The 22,324-nt window shown below is 41.7% G+C and overlaps 1 protein-coding gene and 1 long non-coding RNA gene across 6 annotated transcripts in view; one reads left to right on the top strand and one right to left on the bottom strand.

The window, feature by feature from the left end:
* The window catches only part of ANKS6 (ankyrin repeat and sterile alpha motif domain containing 6), a 242,328-nt gene that overhangs the window by 127,221 nt on the left and 92,783 nt on the right, over nt 1-22,324 (bottom strand). For 2 of the 5 annotated variants that reach the window (XM_083188370.1, XM_083188372.1), the window contains one exon: nt 971-1,473. In XM_083188370.1, the coding sequence (XP_083044496.1) occupies nt 971-1,473 (503 nt within the window). Of the gene's footprint in view, nt 1-970; nt 1,474-5,177; nt 6,038-14,194; nt 14,857-22,324 lie in introns of those variants that run through there. The other 3 variants (XR_014474970.1, XM_083188369.1, XM_083188371.1) reach the window with 3 other exon arrangements.
* LOC146079623 (uncharacterized) lies at nt 18,332-18,899 on the top strand. The gene is made up of 4 exons (XR_014474656.1): nt 18,332-18,412; nt 18,492-18,590; nt 18,680-18,754; nt 18,848-18,899. It is a non-coding gene; the product is annotated as an uncharacterized LOC146079623 (long non-coding RNA).

Raw genomic sequence — 22,324 nt, 5'->3', positions numbered from 1 at the left:
GCAGTTTTATAGTTTGCTACAATAGAAATGCTCTAGCCACTATTAAGCACGTCCCAAAAACTAGTTTTCAGGAGATACCATTCTAAACCCCTAGGATTTCATACAATTTGTGCACTGTAGTGCATATAAAATAAGAGACACTGGGTGAGATTTAATAGGATGAGAGATTTAGAAAGTGAGAGATTTGGTAAGAAATCTCCAGTTTTTTTAAAGCGGCAATCATTTACACTGCAAAACCAGTTTGATTTTGAAGTGTAAATGATTGCCACTTTAAAAAAACTGGAGATTTCTCACCAAATCTCTCACTTTCTGAAACTCTCATCCTATTAAATCTCCCCCATTGATTTTTATAAAGAAGTGGTGGGGTCATTATTTAGATATGCATTCATATTTAGTTTTATAAATTGAATCACCTAATTTAGCCTGAACATACATTCTATGTTATGTAAACATCTACAATATGGTGTACGAACATGTTCAAAATATAATATTACAGCTGAAAGTACAGCAATTAAGGCAGTAGTGTCAAACTCACGTCCCTCCAGCTGTTTAGGAACTACAATGCACAGCATGCCCTGCCACAGATTTTATATAATGGATTGCTAAAACTGTGGCAGGGAATGCTGGGAAGTATAGTTCCACAACAGCTAAAGGGCCATGAGTTTGACACCACTGAATTAAGGGGTAGATTTATTAAGCTTGGTGAAGTGATAAAGTGTCTGTTTTTTATCACCGGCCAATCCGTTCCTACCTGTCATTTTTCAAACAGGCCTGTAATTTCACAGGTAGGAGCTGATTGGCCGGTGATAAAAACCAGACAGTTTATCACTTCACCGAGCTTAATAAATCTGCCCCTAAGTTACTAAACAGAAAAATGTAAAATATATCATGCTTCAGGGACAAGTAGCAAATATTAAAAACACACAGAACATAAAACACAAAATATGAAAAATAAATATTTGTTTCCTACCGGTCTTGGGCCTGATTGTTGTTATAGTATCCAAGTAATCTTTCATGTCTTTATGCTTAAAGGTTAAGGCAATTTCAAAAGGCGTTTTCTCCAAACTGTTGACTTGGTCTGGATCAGCTCCCCTATCCACCAGCTGCTGGGCGACACTAACCCGGCCATGCAGAGCAGCCAGCATCAAAGGACTCCAACCTGTCTTTATACGGTAATTTACGTCTGCTCCCCAGTCCAGTAAAAGACGCACCACTGCCTCGTGAGCATGTTGTGCAGCTGTCATTAGGGCTGTGATTTCGGGCATAGCCTCTCTGTGAACTTTGCTGCTTACAATATTGACATCAAAGTGATCATAATTATCCACAAAAGCACCACTTTCAAGAAGTAGTTTGACCACACTTGCATGACCCCCTCTTGAGGCTACTGTAAGTACACTTGCACCAAGTCTATTCTGGACATTGACATCTGCACCATTTTCCAGTAATATTAGTGCAACATTCTCATGTCCTGACCTAAAAGTGTACAAATAATGAATAAAAAGTAATTTATAATGGAAATATACTGTTAGATATTGAGTGCATGCATTAGTGCAAATAATGAATTAACATAACCTGATTTTGTTTTGTATATACAGTCAAATGTACCTAATGCAGCCCATACACGGTCCGTTTTCGCCGGCTCCGTTTAGTACTATGCGATGCGCGCTCCCACGCATCACATAGTACGGTACAAAAAGTATGTGCTGCACATACTTTTTGTACTAGGTACGCATCGGATCACAGTGCATGCACAAGGCATGCACTAGGGATGCGTGCTAATTAAGTGCCGAACGGATCCGTTAAACAGACCGTGTATGGGCACCTTAAGGCAAATACATTGCAACAGCAAAATAAGTACTGTATTAAGGTGCCCAGACATTGGATAGATTTAATGAACAATCCAATATCAAAGGTGGTAATACATCAGAAAGATCTGCTTACAATCATGATTGTGTCCAACTTTCCCTTCAACTCCCTTGTACGCTCAATCAGTCATACAATCCAGGTGCTGTATGATTGCATGATTGAATGATTGAAGCTCCAAAAATCCTGTCTATTTTTTAAATTAACAGGTTGCCAGCAACTACCAATCTGCTCACATCTGCTGCGCTACTCCATTATTAAATAGCCCTAATGCAGCAATACTCTGAAAACCGTTTTCAAAGTAGGGACAAAATTGAGCAAAAGGACATCCACTGCTTGGACACTTCTGCGGCTCCCAGCGTCTTTGCTACCACGGCTGCCCGAAAGGTGCACCTCTCTTCTCTGCTAATCAGGGAGGGAGTGTCAAATGACCTCGGTTGAATGAGCCATCCCAAACCCAACTGATCTGATGTATAGCACGTCAGATCAGAGGACAAATCCTCCAACCCCCCCAGGGCTGGCATTGCCCAATTGTGTGAACACAAAGGCCCCTATTCAGATCTGATTGCAGTACAATGCTATTTGCGGTCGTGTGTCATGTGACTATCTGCTCCGTTGGCCGGGTAACGGGAAAGCGAAGTGGGCGGCCTGGTACAGGGCTTCAAGCCTACCGAGAGAACCGAGTGAAATGACAAGAAGGACAGACACAATAGGGAATAGCCAGTAGGGAATCTCCCATGGTGACACTTGTTTTGGAATCATTCCCAACTTTGGGGACCCCATATAGGTGTAAGCAAACACCATGCAAACTGCATAAGATACCATTATCGAAGCCCACAACCCCAAAGGACACTTGCAGGCAATGGCCACTGAAACATTGCTAATTTTATTTTCTTTTATAAATAAACACTACATTTATTCAGTAATATCCTGATCCTTCATCATTTACATAACCACAACATTCATTTCCCTCCCCCTCAACCTCCTATCAACTAACCTCTACATTCAACACCAACAAGGCAGCGCTTACTTAGTTTCCACCCATACAAAATTATTGCAGTACAAATTTGTTTGGAAAAATGGGCAAAACCATATGCACTGCAGGTGAGGCAGATGTAATCTATGCAGAGAGAGTTAAATTTGGGTGGCGTGTGTTGAAACTGAAATCTAAATTGCAGTGTAAAAATAATGCAGCCAGTATTTACTCTGCACAGAAACCAAATAAAACACAAATCTAAAATGCTGTGTACACACCGTGAGATTTGACATTCCATTTTGACTAGTCAAAATCGCATGCAGATCGTATGCTGAACGTAAGCAAATCGCATGCAGATCTCACAGGTTTATTACCTTTCGATCCCGATGTGCGCTCCCGTGACAGGACAAATCGAAACCTAGATAGATAGGGCAGCAATGACTATATAGTGCAAATCTAATGCTGATTATATGAATTGTATGTAAACATTACAAAGATAGTAAAGATTGCATAGCACTCGAATCTTAAGTCAAATAGCAAGGGAATCTCACAGTGTGTACACACCATAACTCTCTCTGCACATGTTACATCTGCCCCACTAGCAGTGCACATAGTTTTGCCCATTTTCCAAAAACTGTGTACTGTGATCAGATCTGAATAAAGCCCAATGTGCATACAATCCCTCAAGATTGTATGATTGGGTGCAATGTCTTTTACAATTTCCCTTGAACTCCAGAACACTCCTGGCCAAACAATATCATTTACACACACACACACACACACACACAGAACAATTGAGTCAACATTCAGATGGATTGATTAAGGACTGCAAATCCTATACCACATTCCAATTGTAAAGCGCAATGGAATATGCTGCGCTATATATGTAAGAAACTGTAAATAAATAAATCAATCACTGGTGCATCGTTCAATATGCCTACACACAGAACAACGTGTGCCAAATGGTGCATGACAGGTTGTTCATCCATTCATCTACTGAAGGGATCAGCGAGCTAGATAAATGACCACGCATTGATAGTGTTTTAATGACGGGTCATTCTGAACGGTGAAAAATGGCCAGATCTTTTAAAATAAATCTTACCGTGTGTGGGCAGCTTAAGTCTGACATATCAAAATACTGTACATTTGGCTAAAATCCTATTTAAAGCAATAAAACAATTCATTCAAAATAGAGAACATAAGTGATTTGCTGCTTATTCAGCTGTGCTTTTCAAGGAATTTCCAAGCAAATAACTATTTGAACTCTGGCCATGAGGTAGTAATTAGTACAGCCCGTGTGTTTGCACTCCCACCAAGAGGTTACACTCAGGTCATTTATGAAAACTGCTACACAAGAAATGTTGCTGAAGCCCATATACTGTAGATCATCATGATTACTTTCATTATTAAACCAAAACAAGAATATAACGGTAACATTATACTACAGGTTGAGTATCCGGACATCCCTTATCTGAATTATTCCAAAAACCGTGGTTTTTGGAATCATTCGAATTATTATTATTTTTTTTAACCCCTAACCCTCTTTTCATACTTACCAAGTCCCCGGGCGTCCACAGCAGGCCTCCGGCATCTTCTCCAGGGTCTCCAGCGGTCCCAGGAATGCATTGCGCGAGTGTGCGCACGCGCCGGTGACGTCACCGGTGCGCGCGCACACTCGCGCAATGCATTCCTGGGACCGCTGGAGACCAGGAGAAGATGCCGGAGGCCTGCTGTGGACGCCCGGGGACTGCGCGGACGCCGAGGGACGCCCGGGGACCATCAGGGGACAGGTAAGTATGGCTTCAAAAAAAATATTCCAAAAACCGGAAAATTCCCCTATCCGAAATGCTCGCGGTCCCGAGCATTTCGGATAGGGGATACTCAACCTGTATAACAATACTGCAGACTGATTGGTGTCGGGGATATTCAATTACTTAAATAGGTCATTATAAATCCTGGGGTTTTTTTTCTGTACCGAACACTTCTTCAACTCCAATGTATTTGTATTATTAAAAGGATTTATTGCATCATATATGTTTTTCCCTTTCTTCATGTTATCATATATGTAGTATATTTATGGATGGCATAGAGGTCTTGTGAACAACCCCTATGATTGGTCAAACATGAAAATGTTGCTCCTTTGAGTGCTGTGAGGCAAAGAATATAGATTGTAAGCTCCACTGTGGCAGGGACTGATGTGAATGTTCAAATATTCTCTGTAAAGTGCTGCGGAATATGTGTATGCTGTAATAAATAAAGAAGAGATCATTCTCAAAGGACGCATTATTCTAATACTACTATCTTTTCACAAATTTATAAGCGTTGAAAGAGTACCCACCTATCTTTTGTTTCCATTTGTTTGTTGAGAGGTGTGGGGACACCCGAATGGTGGTACTACCTTTGGCAGATGATCTGCACATAAGAAGGAACTTTTCTAATACATTTCTCTGATGTTTAACTAGTTGCAGTTAGCTTTTTTCCTGTCAAAGTTTTATATCTTGTTGAACTTGTTCTTCTTTACCCTGAATAGAGTTCTTAATTACATTGGCTGTATGTTGTGGTCATGCTGCATAATACATTTGAGCCTCTCTGATATTGCATGATGAATAAGTACCTGCCTGTATTCATCAGAATGGAGGGCACAATTAATCTTGACCAAATGCCCAACTCCATTTGCAGTGATGAACCCCCAAACCTGAAAGGAACCGCTACATGCTTCACCATCACCTGCAGACACATACATTATATTTCTCCTTCCAGCCCTTCAGCAAACACACAACCTTCTTTGACAACTAAATATTTGAAATATTTACTTCAGCCCAGAGAACCTGTTGACATTCCTATGTGTGCATAGTTGAGTAAATTTTCCACATCGAAGGTATGTTTATTGGTGACAACTCTTGCGTGAAGACCACTTCTGGTCAGACTATTCCAAACTGTAAACGGGTGTACCGGTGTTCCACTGGTTTCTGACAGTTCTAAGCTGATAGCACTGCTGGGCATCTTCACTTTGAAGGGAAGTAGGAATGATGTATCTTTCATTTAATGCACTATAAGTATCCCTGGCCAACCACTGCATCTTCAACGTTGCAAGTTTCTTTGTGCTTCTTCAAAAGAGCTTAACATCACATCTTGAAACTCCAGTCTGCTGTTTATTATTGATGGAACGCCAGACACCTATAGGGCATTAATATACATCGACGCCCCATAGGCTTCTATAGGTGGTGGCGGGGTTTTAGTACATATGAAACAGGGGTTTTACTATATATATATATATATATATATATATATATATATATATATATATATATATATATATATATATATATATATATATATATATATATATATATATATATATATATATATATATATACACACACACACACATATACACATAGGGTTCACAAGAACAAGAACCCATAGGAGAGGTGCTGCCACCCTAAAGGAAAGAGGGAAGTGTATATAAGGCCTAACACCAATTGGTGTGAAGAACCTTTAACATCCAAAGATCAGGGGACTACCAGCACTAGTACCACCATATACATATATATATATATATATATATATATATATATATATATATATATATACACATACACACACACACACACACACACACACACACATACATACATACATACATACATACATAAACATAGAAGAAAGGGTTTTTGACTCTGAGTTGCGCTGGGTTGTGTGTGCAGCACCACCAAAATTCCTCCTGTTAGTGAGGAACGGTGTAGTAATCAGGGAAGTGGGGGGTGATTGGGGTGCGCTACCTAGTAAAGAAACTGTACCTCCCAATAAAACATTACAATTTCAAAACAGAATACACATTTCTGAAATAGTGTTCTTGTATTTGAGGATGTTCCCAATGAATAAGCTCAGTCCATCTCTGGGTAAATAGTTCTTTTATTGGTGAAGAAACCCGACGCGTTTCGTCTCTAAGACTTCATCAGGGGTAAGAACCAATGGGTGAGTGGATTTTGTGTGGCTGGTCCTATTTGAAGTTTCTGCTGATCACAGCTGATGCAAATAAAATAAATATCACCAAGTCCTTCTTGATGGGGCTCAATTAAATGGAAATTTCTGAGTTGAGAGTCTAGTGCAGGTTCTTATCAAGAACAATATCAGGACGCTCTCTCTGCAGTAACCTCCTCGCTCTGCATTCAAAATGAGAAACTCTCATTTTGAATGCAGAGCGAGGAGGTTACTGCAAAGAGAGCGTCCTGATATTGTTCTTGATAAGAACCTGCACTAGACTCTCAACTCAGAAATTTCCATTTAATTGAGCCCCATCAAGAAGGACTTGGTGATATTTATTTTATTTGCATCAGCTGTGATCAACAGAAACTTCAAATAGGACCAGCCACACAAAATCCACTCACCCATTGGTTCTTACCCCTGATGAAGTCTTAGAGACGAAACGCGTCGGGTTTCTTCACCAATAAAAGAACTATTTACCCAGAGATGGACTGAGCTTATTCATTGGGAACATCCTCAAATACAAGAACACTATTTCAGAAATGTGTATTCTGTTTTGAAATTGTAATGTTTTATTGGGAGGTACAGTTTCTTTACTAGGTAGCGCACCCCAATCACCCCCCACTTCCCTGATAGATAAGATATATATATATATATATATACACACACACATATACATATATATACTCGAGTATAAGTCGACCCGAATATAAGCCGAGGCACCTAATTTTACAACAAAAAAACTGGGAAAACTTATTGACTCAAGTAGGACCCTCACTCGAGTATAAGCCGAGGGGGGCTTTTTCAGCATAAAAAATGGTCTAAAAAATTAGGCTTATACTCGAGTATATATATATATATGGTATACATACACACACACACACACACACACACACACACATACTTGTGTACTATCACAGCGCCCATCGCATCGCAGACCATATCGCATGCGATGCGATATCGGCCGATGTTGTACAATGGCATACAATTTTAAAATTGTATGCCATTGTATATGGCAAACAATTCGATGGGATGCGATTATAAATTGTATAAGCACCCTAATGGGTGCTTACAATGATTAAATGCACCCCCACGCCACCCCCCAAGTATAAACGTGAACCCGAAGCGTGGCGTGCGCAGCGAGCCCGCGAGGGGCGGCAGTACGCATCCTACGACCTTTTCATACCCCCACTATCCACTTGGGGGGTGGCATGGGGGTGCATTTAAGCATTGTAAGCACACATTAGGGTGCTTAAAAGCACCCATTAGGGTGCTTATACAATTTAATATTGTATATGCGTTAAAATCGCATGCCATCGGGTGTATGGCATGCGATGCGATTAAAAAAAATCGGGCAACTAATTATCGGGGCGCCGTGCTAGTACACAAGTAAATATATATTTCATATCTACATAATTTATACATATTTAATTTTTTCACTTGGATAGTACATTTCTACATCTGATCAGTTTACGCAATAGCTTTTAGCTTAATTTTAGTTTATACCCCTTTTGGGCTGTATCAATTTTGATGTTTTTGAATACATATAAAAAGGCATTACAATTTTCATATAAGCTTACATTCAATAGTGAAATTTAAAGAACACTCTGAAAAATATTACATGTAGTTATATCTAGGGCATTCCAAAAATTAAAAACTTATTTCTAAAATTCATATAGTCCTCATTCAATTCATACCAACAACTCTGAGTTAGTTTATAAAAATTTAGAAGAAAAGAAAAGAGAGGAAAAGAAGAAAAGGAAAGGAAACCAACCCGGCTGGTGATTGAAATTTTTCATAAATATGTAAAATAAATCTTCTTTGGAGGTTTATGAGTTTTGTTTCTGTCAATTTAATGAAAAAGCTGGAGGGACATTGAAATATGAAGTCCATGGATTCCAGACTTTAATAAATTTTGTAGAAGAACCCTTTAAAATGCTGGTTATATATTCCATTGAATGAACATGCCATATTTTACTAATTAGCTCAGCCAAAGTTTGCAGTTCCGAAGATCTTCAATGGCTAGCAATACAAGTTCTAGTCGCAAGAACTTTATGCATGAATAATTTGTTCTGTGCATGACTAGCTTCTGGGATGCTCATGGAAAGAAGATAGTATCCAGCCTTGAAAGGGACCTGAATTGCTAAAATTGAGCTGGTCAAACCTGCTATTTTTTGCCAGAGTGGGATTAAAACTGGACAATACCACCATGTATGAAGAAATGTGCCTTCCCTGCAATTACATCTCCAACAGACAGAACTAATTTCAGAACTCATTTGGTTAAGCTTTTTTGGGACATAGTACATCTATAAAATAATTTGTACACATTTTCCTTCAGTCTTACACATATTGAGCTAGAAGAAACATTTTTGTGAATTTCAGACCATTCTTCATCCTCTCCCAAATCTTTTTCCCATGCTATTTCATGCAAATCTCTAGTGTTTGATCCCTGTTGTAATAATAAAGGATACAATGCTGATATAAGTCCCTTAGTGGTTGTTTTGCAATAGACTAAATTTTCAATTGGTGTCAACTTTCTAGCAGTGGTTTGTTGTTTTGCCGATAAGTGAAAATATCTAATTTGAAGATACTGAAAACATTTTTTTATGAGGAATTGAATGTCCATTTTGAATATCCGCGAATGTTGGAAAAATATTAGTCTGAGAAATATCTCTAAGAAATCTAATTCCACTTTTCCACCAAAAATCATAAGATTTTGTCTTAGATCCTGGACGAAAGCTGGGATTATCAAACAACGGTATCAATGGACTAGGCAAAGGAGCAATTTTGTATTGTCTATTACACATATCCCATATATCTAGATTAAAATAAATTATTGGATGATTTTTCAAAATTTTGGGTCGGGTCTTTCTTGGCAACCATAACAATGAAGAAATAGAGTGCATTTTAAGAACATTAGATTCAATTTCAACCCAAACTCTTTCTGTTTTTGATCTGTTCCAAAGGACACATTGCGACAATTTTGCAGCAAGGTAATACGATCTAATGTTTGGAACCCCCAGACCACCCTCTGACGAACGCCTCTGAATTAGTAAATGATTTACTCTTGGTTGTTTTTTCATAGACCAGATAAAATTCATAATGTTACGCTGCAAAAGTTTAAAAACACACGTCGGAACCCTGAACGGTAAGGTTTGGAAATAATAAAGTAAACGAGGAAGAAGATTCATTTTAATTGCATTAACCCGTCCTATCCATGAAATATGATATCCGCCGCCCAGTTACTAAGATCTTTTTGTAGTTGAGCAATTAATTTGGGGTAGTTAGCATCATAAAGTTTCCAATCATTTTTGGTGATAGAGACACCTAAGTAAGATATACGTTGTCTTTGCCATTTAAAATCAAAAGTAAGTGCCAATATTTCCATATCTTTTTGTAAAATATAAAATCTAATATTATAAGTTTATACCCCTTTCACACCAATCCATTTAAAATGGGGAGTGACCTTTTGGCAGCTGGGACACACCCATTTTTGCATAGTATCGGCTCTTTGTCTTACCAAAACATATTGTCTTACCAAAACATATTTTTTGTCTCTTTGCCTCTGTTCGGTTGGCCACCCCTGCTTTAGTACCTGGTGCACAGCCAGAATCAAAGCCCAGGGGTCTGATTCCAAAGCAAACCCCCTCCTCATCAGACTCTCCTTCCTCCAGGAAGAGGCTAGAGCACCAAAGGCAGAGGCCTCTTTTGAGATAAAAGTGGGGCCCTTAACAATGTATAGGGTGTTACATCCTTATCTCTCAAACCAGTTAAACACCACTGTACACTTATGAGATATTGTATACAATCATTTCATCCACATGTGTTTGATAAATCAAATTATTGGATTCACATTTTGTGTGCCATGTAAGGTTGAATCTCACATCAATAGATATTATTTGCTGCACATAAAATCTATCAAATTGCATGAGCAGTCGCATGTGGTTTTTAATTGGGATTGATATGAAATCCCGGCGTTCAAAATCCCGACACCGGAATCCCGACAAGGGGGGGACGTGCATCGCGCCCCCCGCCCCCCCTTGCTACGCTCGGCACACTAATTTATTCTCCCTCTATGGGTGTCGTGGACACCCACGGAGGGAAAAAGTGTCGGGATTTTGAATGCTGAATTTGAACTGCATCCCTTTTAACCACATGCAGTCCTTAGAATGCAATCAGCGGGTGGCGGGAACCCATCAACACTGCTTCACAGTGCTATGCTACCAAACCACCCACCCTCTTCCAACACCCGATGTGGCATGTGACATCAGATGCTGGAAGGCACTTTAGGCACCATAAGATGCAATTGCATTGCGTTGCTGCATCACATCCGATCGCATAAGTGTATGGGCACCATTACTTATGACCTTGGTGTAGCTGTACAGCTTAAAAACTCTGTTTAGTGATCAGCGCCATCCCCCAGAGCAGGATGAGGCAACTAGCATTACAGGCTCAACACGTGTAATGATTAAAGACTGTGATGCGCCAGGGCTGCTAAGAAACAAGGAAAGTGGCCATTCTAGCTCCGCCCCTTACAATGGCGCCTTTTTCAAATGGTGTTATTCTATTACTGACTGGCTTATGCAGGGCATCCCGCTAACCAAGTGCCCTACCCATACTCACATGCTGCCATGCTGCTGGTGCAGTCAAGGCTGGGGTATGTGAGGCACGCTGCAGGCAGCGGCATCCAGAAATCCCCTAGTCCCCTGCTAGATGAAGGAAAAAAAGAAACCAACCTGGGAATAACCCGGGTCAAAATTGAAATGTGAAAGGAGCTTAGCTGGATTCAAAATCCTGGGTCTGGCCCAGGTTTACAATGTGAGAGCAGTATCAGTGATCCCCAACATGTAGCTCACAAGCTACCAGTAGCATTATAGTCATAATATGGGTAGCTTGCCTAGCTGCAGTACTGCTGAGTCAGCTAGGAGGCAGTGACTTTTGACAAAGTACCTCTAAACAGGACCTGGTACATGATTTTAAATTGTATAAGCACCCTAATGGGTGCTTACAATGTTAAATGCACCCCCATGCCCCCCCCCCCCCGCCCAATATGAACACCAATCCGAAGCGTGGCGAGCGCAGCGAGCCTGCGAGGGGCGGCGGTACACGTCCTCCGACCTTTTCATACCCCCACTATCCACGTCAGCGTGGAGTTGATTTTATATAGTGTGGCGAGTGCAGCGAGCCACCGAGCCCAAAACGTGGCAAGCGCAGCGAGCCCCGCGAGGGGGCGCATATTACTTTACATGTATTCTGCGTCCGCTCGCCACGCTTCGGGCTCGGTGGCTCGCCACACTATATAAAATCAACTCCAGGCCGACGTGGGGGTATAAAAAGGTCAGAGGACGCGTACAGCCGCCCATTGCGGGCTCGCTGCGCTCGCCACGCTTCGGGTTCACGTTCATAGTGAGGGTGGCGTGGGGGTGCATTTAACATTGTAAGCCCCCATTAGGGTGCTTATACAATTTAAAATCGCATCGCATTGTATGCCATATACAATTTTAACATTGTATGACATCGGGGGAAATCTCGTCGCATCGCATACCATCGCATGCCTTATGGTCTGCAATGCGATGGGCGCCGTGATAGTACACAAGTACCCAGGACCTGATTCCGGGAGCCATAACAAGCCAGGATGCCAGAATCAGGAAGCCGATGGCAACTGCAAGGAGATTCATTGTCCTAGAGCAGACAGGAGGCTGTGTGTGTGTGTGTGGGGGGGGGGGGGGAGCACGCATCTCATTGCACTGCCCTGGCACACCATGTATGGGCACCTTAACTGGTATAGCGACAAATGGCAGTACTTTTGTAAATACTGAATGGACATAACCCCTTTAGCAAGTGCTGCATTTCATCAAAGGATGGCCTGGCGCATGCATACTGCATATGTCGTTCTGAGTGTTAATTATCGATCATATTGTTTAAAATCTTTAGTGTCAGAAATTAAAGGTGCAAAGGTGGTTATGATTGATTCCTAAATGGAGTTCTAAGAAAAAAATAAAATAAAAGTAACAGCTTTTCCCAACCCAAACTTTTACAAACGGGTTGGGATAATTTGGTCAACAGCATGATGGTCAACAGTCATTAGGTCGACATGGGTAAAGGTTGATAGGTAGTTAGTTCGACAGGTCGTTAGTTCTACAATGTCTAGGTCGACAGTCAAAAGGTCAACATGGGGTTTTTCACTGTTTTTTTTACCTGAATGTCAACACAGTCGACATGGACACTGTTTCAAGTGCGCCGCATCCGCTCGCAAACTATTTTATTCTCCCACCACACCCTTGTGGATAGTAGAGCATGAAATACCGCCTGCTGGCTCAAAAAACACTGAAAAACTCCATGTCGACCTTTTGACTGTCGACCTAGACAATGTCCAACTAACGACCTGTCGAACTAATGACCTTTCGACCTAGACCCATGTCTACCTAATGGTGTCGACCATAATGCTGTAGACCAAATGACCGCATCCCAAACAAATACCCTGTTAGCTTGAGGGAGCTGAGAATACAGGAAGTAAAGCGCCCATGGTGTGGATCATGCCGCAAGATAGTGCTGCCATTGGTTTAGTCTATACACAGCGATGTGTGCCACGACAACTGCGTGTGAGGTAATCACGCCACATGAACAGGAACACGTGCACCCAATGTAAAAAATATAACAGAGGTGCATTGCGTCTGTCTGCCAGGTAGTAACTGCAATATAACTTTTATTAAATATATAAATATATATGTATGTGTGTGTGTGTGTGTGTGTGTGTGTGTGTGTGTTCATCACAGTGGGCGGGATGTACTAACGGGAAAATGCGGTAAAACACCCGTTTTACCGCATTTTCCTATGTATCAATACCCGTCCGCCCCGTTTTCGCAAGGGAGGGTATCGCCACACTCTGGGCCTATGGGCTTCTTTCGCCGCCCGCCGTCCGCGTGCCCACCCCCTCCCGCCCTCCTTTGATCTCCTCCTTCCCCTGGTGTCACAGCCGGCAGGACATCCGGCTTCAGGGGGGAGGAGGAGACACAGTGGGACGCTGGCAGCCGCCGGGAGGTGACGGAGACCCCCGCAGCCCACATCACAGGTATCGCGGGGGTCTCCGTTACCGCAGCCCGATGCTGGCCGCATATGTTAGTACATATGCGGTAGCATCGTGGCGGCTGCCGTGCGAAGGGCGGAGATGTATGTTGATACATCCCGCCCAGTGTGTGGCATATAGTGTAAGGTGTTTCACGGTGTGTGGCGTATAGTGTAAATGGCATTATGGTGTGTATCGTATAGTTAACGCGCATTACAGTTTATGACGTAATGAAAAATTTATAGTGTCGCCACTGTGACGAGGACATTGCGTGAGCAACAGGAATGTGTAGGGTGCCGTACCTAGCAGCCTGCATGAGGGCTGTCCAGCCGTAGTGATTCCTGCTGTCCACCGAGGCCCCCTTCCTAAGCAGGAACCTGACCAGCGGTTCGTGTCCGCCTCCGGCCGCCAGCTGCAGCGCTGTGTTCCCATCCTCGTCCGTGGAGTCTACGGGCACCAGGATGGATACAGAGGAGCTCCCCCCCGTAGCGTCAGACACTGCGGCTCCATCTCCAGGACGACCTCCGGTGCTGGATGCGCCGCTACACGTCTCCGGCTCCAGGAGCCTGCGGGCACCGTCCAAGTCCCCATCCTCACATGCACGGAAGAGGCGCTGACACTGAGCCGGTATAGTGCAATCCATGTGTGGAGGTCTGTGCCCGACCCCACACAGTCACTCGTTCTCCGGGCGGGGCGCGGCCAGCAACTCACAGCGCTCTCAGCGCTGCCGCCGGCGGAGGAAATAACGGGTCACCGGGCACAAGTGTCTACTGGAACGCAGCGGTGTCACCCCCACTACTAGGCGCCTTCGCCTTAGCCGGTACGGCGTGGTGTGGTGGCGGCGGCCGGTGCCGCTACGTGTGCGCACAGCCCGTCGGTGACATTCCTCTGCCGCGACCCCGGGCCGGGATAACTTATTCCAAGTTTCTTCTCCACACTGCGCATGTGCAGCAGTTGTACTCTGCGCTACTTTACACTGACTGTAACCTGAATTCCCCGGGCTCCGGAAATACAGCTGAGCTTGAGTTAAAAGCGAAAGAATGATTTTAGTTCAAAAATATTTTTAATACTAATTTACAGGCTATTTCAAAGACCAAAAAAGTTACCTAAAAATGAAAAGTCCATAGTGCAAGAAAACAAATAATAATAATAGTAATAATAATAATAATTTATAGCAAAATATCCAGTTTATGGGATAGGCTTCTATAGGGAATCACCCCTCAGCAGCGCTGACGTTTTTGAAGGGGGATTAGCACATATGGAATTGCAGTAAAAACCCTGATCTTTTACCACTTTTCTGTTTTAAAGCATCCCGCCCATACAACAACCAGTGCAGCACATCCCCGGCACTCGCATTGTTAATAATCGCATATGCAGTAACATATGCGATTATTAACGCCAAGGCGATGGCCGGCGATGTGCTGCGGGTCCCCCCTCCCTCCCTGAACCCCCAGCCGGCTGTGTGACGGCTCCTTTTCCTCCTCCCTGCACCTGGAAGCTGTGCAGGGAGCAGGAGGTCACTGGTCCGGGCAGCACAGAAGGAGGCTGCCCGTACACAGGTAAGGGGGGTGCTGCACGGATCGGCAGGGGACGCTAAGGGAAGCCCATAATCTTCCATGGGGTTACGCCATCTAGAACTGGCGTAACCCCCCGCAGTGAAGCCCCGGCGGTGGGGCTTTGCTGCATATGTAAATGCGGTAAAAACCCCGAAAACTGTTTTTTTTATGGCATTTTCAGTTTGGTGAATATCGCTGTCTGTAATAAGTTGACAAACTGCCTATAACCCCAACTGGTGGAGAACACCTGTGTATACTGTAGATTAGAGACATCAATATAACCAATAATAAATTAGCAGGAATAGTGCCTAATTGTAGTGACTTAATTCAAAACCATTGTGGTGTATTTCAGATATGCATTGGTGACTTGAATACAATGGGCAGTATGGCAGTATTCAATGAAAAAAATTCGCCGTGCATGGCGAGAGATTTTTTCTCTCGCCATGCACTCGCCCTGTTCCGGAGGGCTCGCTGCCACTCCTGCTCCCTCTATTCAATGTGGTTAAGACACGCCGCCACTCGCGGCGAGTCTTAACCCCTGCAGCGGACGAGCGTCCGCGGCAAGGAGCTGGCAGGGAGCCGTGGGACGGTGGCAGCCAGGGAGATTAAAGTCTCCCTGGCTGCCCCAGAACATATGTGGAGGGGAGGTGGGCTCCCGGGACCCAGGCAGCACAAGCTGCCCCCCCCATAGCCAGCAGGGGACCCAGTTTTCACTGCACCCGATCATGCATATGTAATGATCGGATGTAGTGAACATATGAATATCTAATGAGCGGCTCGAGCGCTCCGGCCCCCTGCTGGCTGCTCTGTGTAAAAAAATATATATATATATTTTTTTTTATTAAATATATATTCATGTGCTATAAGCACATGAATAAAAATAACATGCCCCTTCACAGAAAAAAAATCCTGATTTTTTTACACCAAAATTTAAAAAAAAAACTTTTAGTTTAAAAGTTCACATTCCAGCTCTCCATGAAAAGATGGAGAATTGCTACATGGAGAGACACGGCGAAAATCACTTAGAAAGACGGCGAATATTTCACATTCGCTTTGGAAGGCGAAAAAAGCACAAATTCGCCATAAAACAGGGCAAATTTTTCTCATTGAATACTGCCCAATGTTGTACATGGACATCAATGTAAATGTAAAGAGGTTTGCACATAGGCCATGGGCAGAGATGATAATAGGGTTGCCTGGGGGTCTCTGTGGCCTGTGCATCCTTGTGGATTTTAAGAATCATATAGAACAAGGGGACCATAGGATAAGATTTCAATAAACATTTTTGTAATTCTGTGTGTAATAATATTGAATACTATGCCATCCTTCATTAACTGGATTTATGTTGTTGGTGTGTAGTATATAGTTATATACACAATGTTGTGTGTAGTCTTGCTGGACCATACATAGATTTTCCTTCATAAAGTCCTTTTTAAGACTTAACTTGATTTTTCAATTTTCCTATCCAATCAGGGCTTGTATCTGTTGTCAAAGTGAATGCTTCTTCTCAAAGATGTAATTTTTTTTTTTTTTCTGAAGTTCTTTAAATCCTGAGTGGATTCCTCTATTATGTGAAGGATATGGTCCATTCAGCATTTATTAAGTAAGTTGATCCACTTTGTACAAAAGGGGGTGCTGAATCTGTCAATGGTTGTGGCAGGGGCGTAACTAGACCTTTTGTGGGCCACATAGCAACATTTTGAAAGGGCCCCCTGCACTTTGTGAAAACAGGTGATGGGGGGGGGAGGTTGGCTGAAAGGAGAGGGGTTTAGGGTTAGGCACTTAGGGCCTTATTCTGGTTCACTCTTTCTGACAAAATCCTTCTTAGATGGACAAAACCATGTGCACTGCAGGTGGGGCAAATGTTACTTGTGCAGAGAGAATTAGATTTGGGTGGGGTTTTACATCAAAGTGAGATCTATATTGCAGTGTAAAAATAAAGCAGCCAGTATTTACCCTGCACAGAAACAAAATAACTCATCCAAATCTAATTCTCTCTGCACATTTTACATCTGCCCCCCCTGCAATGCACATGATTTTGTCCATCTAAGAAGGATTTTGTCAGAAAGAGTGAACTAGAATAAGGCCCTTACTAAGGATTTAGGTTTCCACCCAAATTTTGGCTTCTTGTAAATCAATCTGCAAGGGGATTACATTCCATATGCGTTTTCAGTCACTATTTCCCCTTGCGCCCACATAGGTATTCTGGCTCCCGCAATGGCACTTTATATTTTTTTCTGCTTAGGGAATTTTTTCCAGTCAGTCAAGACCGGATGTAGTCACTGGAACGCACGGTGGAACGCACCGGCGTTCCGGAAGTGCTGATATTATTATAGAAGTTATAGGTTTATTCGGCTTGTTTCTTATATTTATACACCAGAATGCACACATATACTTAACGCACGATGTAGCACATTATCACTTCACTCATAGGCCTCCCTTACTGGTTATTTAGGCCTTATTTAATATTAGAACATTTCCCTAATACAGGAAGTGAGGTCACATGTTAAGGGCTATATAAAGTAGCTCCATTCAGCCACTTGCACACTGGCTCCTAGAGATCCTGTGATGCTTGGCAAGATTACATTAAGGTAAGGTTGCACTCTCTTAAGATTCCATATATCAGGTGTACCTTAGGGACACATATTTGTATTAAATGTTATTTTATTGTAATATGAATTTTGGTCTCACTTTAGAGGCTGTTGAAACTGCTAAACAGTTGTTTGTGCACTTTTGGATTGATTTGAGACTGCTGAGGACTATCTTTTCCTTAATTGGAGAGATCTTGTTTCCCAAAAAACTGGTATGTAATTTAGTATAAATAGATGGATTTGTTGTATACTCATAAAGTTGGTTTTAAATACTTCAAAAAACTTCAATTAACTTTAGAAGCCGATTTGAGTCTGCTGAGGACCATCCCTCCTTTTTTTCCCCTAAATTGGAGAGATCCTCCCCAAAAAACTGGTATGTAATATAGTGAAAATAGATAGACTTGTACTCCCATGAATATAAATATATCTAAAAATATTTTGATTAATTTTAGAAACTGCATACCTCCTACAGTATTAGGAGGGACCGCGGGTAGAACCCCTGTGTGAATCCACATTTATCAAGTCTGTGAGACTAAGATCACTCTAACGTGGTATGTAACCTATATATAGGATAAACCCCTGGATATATTATGTTTACCCAACTCCCTGACACTTAGTCCTGTATTTGATTTATTTTAAGGTGGGATACAACAGAACATCTGTAACTCCACTAAATAAATTATATTCTGAAAAAAAACCTTTTCCCGCCTAACTGGTATGTAATGTCATAGATACCTTCCTATCTTTTATCCTCACCTGATATAGTGAGTGTTAACTATATATATATATTGTGATTTCCCCCCTACAGCTGGTGGTTATTCCATAAAAAACTTTGAGAGACTTTAATATCACATACAAAGGATATATATCCCTTGTTTCGGTATGTAGATATTTATTTTATCAACACCTCTTCCAATTATCATCCTTGTTCTTACCTTTTTTCCTCTTCTTCCTCCTCCTTAAATCATGAAGAGCCACATGCTGGCTCAGCCATTCCATCCTCTCATCTTTGTTTAGGGGTCATATATACCCCCCATAAATGTTTATATGATGTAGACATGTTATTATTATATGTTTTTTTCGCTCCACCTCCTTCCTTCTATTTGGGGTTACATAAACCCTTCATAACTGTATATTTGATGTTGCATCATTTTATGAAATTTTTTTAATAGTATTATCATGTTTTTTATTATATGTTTATAACGGCATGTTTTACCACCTATATAGATCGGTTCATCGCCCCTGATGAAGTCCCAAGGGACGAAACGCGTTGGGCAGCGGATTTGAACTATATGTGGCATATATATATATATAAAAACTGCGAAATGAAAACTGAATGCTGGATTTGTACCTTGGAATAAATGTTATTTGTTTTTATTTAAGTTTTATCTGACTCATTGTATGTAAAGCCACAGAGTGGTATATTTAGCGCACCCCTATCTTCTCTTTCTTTATCTTATCTAAATCTGTGCCTTTATTTAACAGCAAGGTACGATAGAGGTGCTGCTCTTAAAGCGCATTATTGGGGCCACACCTTTTTTGTTATATATATATATATATATAGGAAAAAAGAATTCAAGAACCCGGCGACTGAGTGGACAAGGATATGCAAGATGGTACGGGTAAGAAAAATTTATTTTCACCAACAGGACATGTAAAACATATATAAGAAATATATCTATTAAAAAAAAAGGGGGGGGGATGTACCACTATAAAATGGAGGGGAACTACACGTTTGGTAGAAAAATTGAATAAGATGACACAATAAAAAACTTTTTTGACTATGTGGGTAAAAAACAGTAATATGTTAAAAACCACATAAAAAGTCATAAAAAAAATGTATGAAACGAGGAACCATAAAACAAGTATCATGAGAAATGTGATATAAAAGGAGGCTTAACTTAGTGTGATGAGGTAGGATTTCAGAAGCTGCCCAACATGTTTCGTCACAAAAGTCCTTTTGTGACGAAACATGTTGGGCAGCTTCTGAAATCCTACCTCATCACACTAAGTTAAGCCTCCTTTTATATCACATTTCTCATGATACTTGTTTTATGGTTCCTCGTTTCATACATTTTTTTTTATGACTTTTTATGTGGTTTTTAACATATTACTGTTTTTTACCCACATAGTCAAAAAAGTTTTTTATTGTGTCATCTTATTCAATTTTTCTACCAAACGTGTTGTTCCCCTCCATTTTATAGTGGTACATCCCCCCCTTTTTTTTTTAATAGATATATTTCTTATATATGTTTTACATGTCCTGTTGGTGAAAATAAATTTTTCTTACCCGTACCATCTTGCATATCCTTGTCCACTCAGTCGCCGGGTTCTTGAATTCTTTTTTCCCATATCTATACTCTAAAAGGCGGGACACCACCGCTTTCCACCAAGACCTGTGCTGACACCCCATATACCTAAGGGGAGTTAGTGTGTCAATTACCCATTTTTATTATCCGTCTCCCCTGTTCACTAGTACTTGGCGCTTATTACCCTTATCTTTTTTGTATATATATATATATATATAGATATATATCTATATATATATAGATATATATCTATATATATATAGATATATATATAAGAAACAAAATAGAAGGAGCGCACCAATAAGTATCAAGGGTTAACTTTACTGAATAAGAGTAATAAAAACACATACATAGAAGTAAATGATAATCAGCATATCCACCGTCTCTATCAGCACCAGCCACGTCTGGACAAGTACAATAGGATTCCCAGCAGGGCGATATGTGCACAGCGTGTCACAAGAATGGAGTCAGCCCAGCGGTAACGCGGTGTCAGCGTGTCAGACCAAAAGGAGAAGACCGGACGGACCAGCAACAAGCTCAGTAAGCACGTCGGGATGCCACGCCCCAACGCGTTTCGTCACTACGGACTTCGTCAGGAGGCGTGTTTTCGAGGTAAGTATGACAGGTTTAAATAGGATCCTGATTAGCTATAGATTGGACACCAGATATCTTGATCGGCAACATCTCTACACATTACAACAAATGACATCATGTTAACAAATTCAGACCTGTGAACAAAATTTCAATCACCGGCCGAAATTACAACAAGATAAGTGACAATAGTAAAAAGGGATATTGTATTATAGAAATACATGAACTACTTCCAAGTAGAAATGAATAGTTTAAAAAGGTACAATACATAATTAAGACAACAATTGCAATAACACCAACATTTTTAAACCACATAAAAATACAAGACATTTCCCAAACATGTAGGTTCTGTGCAAAATGAGCAATGATAGATTAATTCCTGTGTATTTGGAATACTTAGTATGCAGACCACTCGCATACATATAGCAGGCATAAGGAAGAAAAAAAGAGGAGGAACGAGGTCTAAAACAAAGGAGGTACAACCATTAAAAACTTTGGATATTTTTAATTTGGGTATTTTTAATTTATCGAATCATGTTCTGTCCAAAGATGAGACCGATCTGTTAAAGAAGGGGTTATCCTTTGCACCCCAAAGAGGTCCAAATCCCTTTGACCGTTTATTGATGAGGACACTCACTCTTAAGCGACATTTCGCTAAAAATAAGGTTGATACTACAAATGATAATGTTGAAGAAACTACAAATAAAACCAGTTTAAAGCCCAAGTCGATCTTCTACCCCATTGAGTCCCGGGGGAGTAATGTCGAGGCTTTTTTCAATTTGATTAAAAGTGATTTCGATAAACTATGTGCTGATAGTAATAAATCCAATCACAGAGATAATTAAAAAAATAATGAAAGAGCCGCAATCAAAAAACTTGAGGACAATTACAATATATCACAGAAAGCGAGAAAAAATAGGTACTTGTGTATTTTGGCGGCGCCCCCGATGTGCATCGCACGATGAACGTGTCGCATCGCATCGCATGCCATCCGGTACCCCCTATGCGATGGGTGCTAACAATGTGAAATGCACCCCCACGCCACCCCCCCCCACTATAAACGTAAACCCGAAGCGTGGCGAGCGCAGCGAGGCCGCGAGGGGCGGCAGTACGCGTCCTACGACCTTTTCATACCCCCACTATCCACGTCGGCGTGGAGTTGAGAATAGAATAGTGTGGCGAGCGCAGCGAGCCACTGAGCCCGAAGCGTGGCGAGGGGACGCGGATACCTTCACAGGTAAACGCGTCCCTTCGCGGGCTTCACAGGTATCCGCGTCCCCTCGCGGGGCTCGCTGCGCTCGCCACGCTTCGGGCTCGGTGGCTCGCTGCGCTCGCCACACTATTCTATTCTCAACTCCACGCCGACGTGGATAGTGGGGGTATGA

This window comes from Crinia signifera, chromosome 5, assembly GCF_055691185.1.
Source record: "Crinia signifera chromosome 5, ASM5569118v1, whole genome shotgun sequence".
Classification (NCBI taxonomy): Eukaryota; Metazoa; Chordata; class Amphibia; order Anura; family Myobatrachidae; genus Crinia; species Crinia signifera.
The sequence above is the reverse complement of the archived record's forward strand: the minus strand, read 5'-3'. Positions and strand labels throughout refer to the sequence as shown.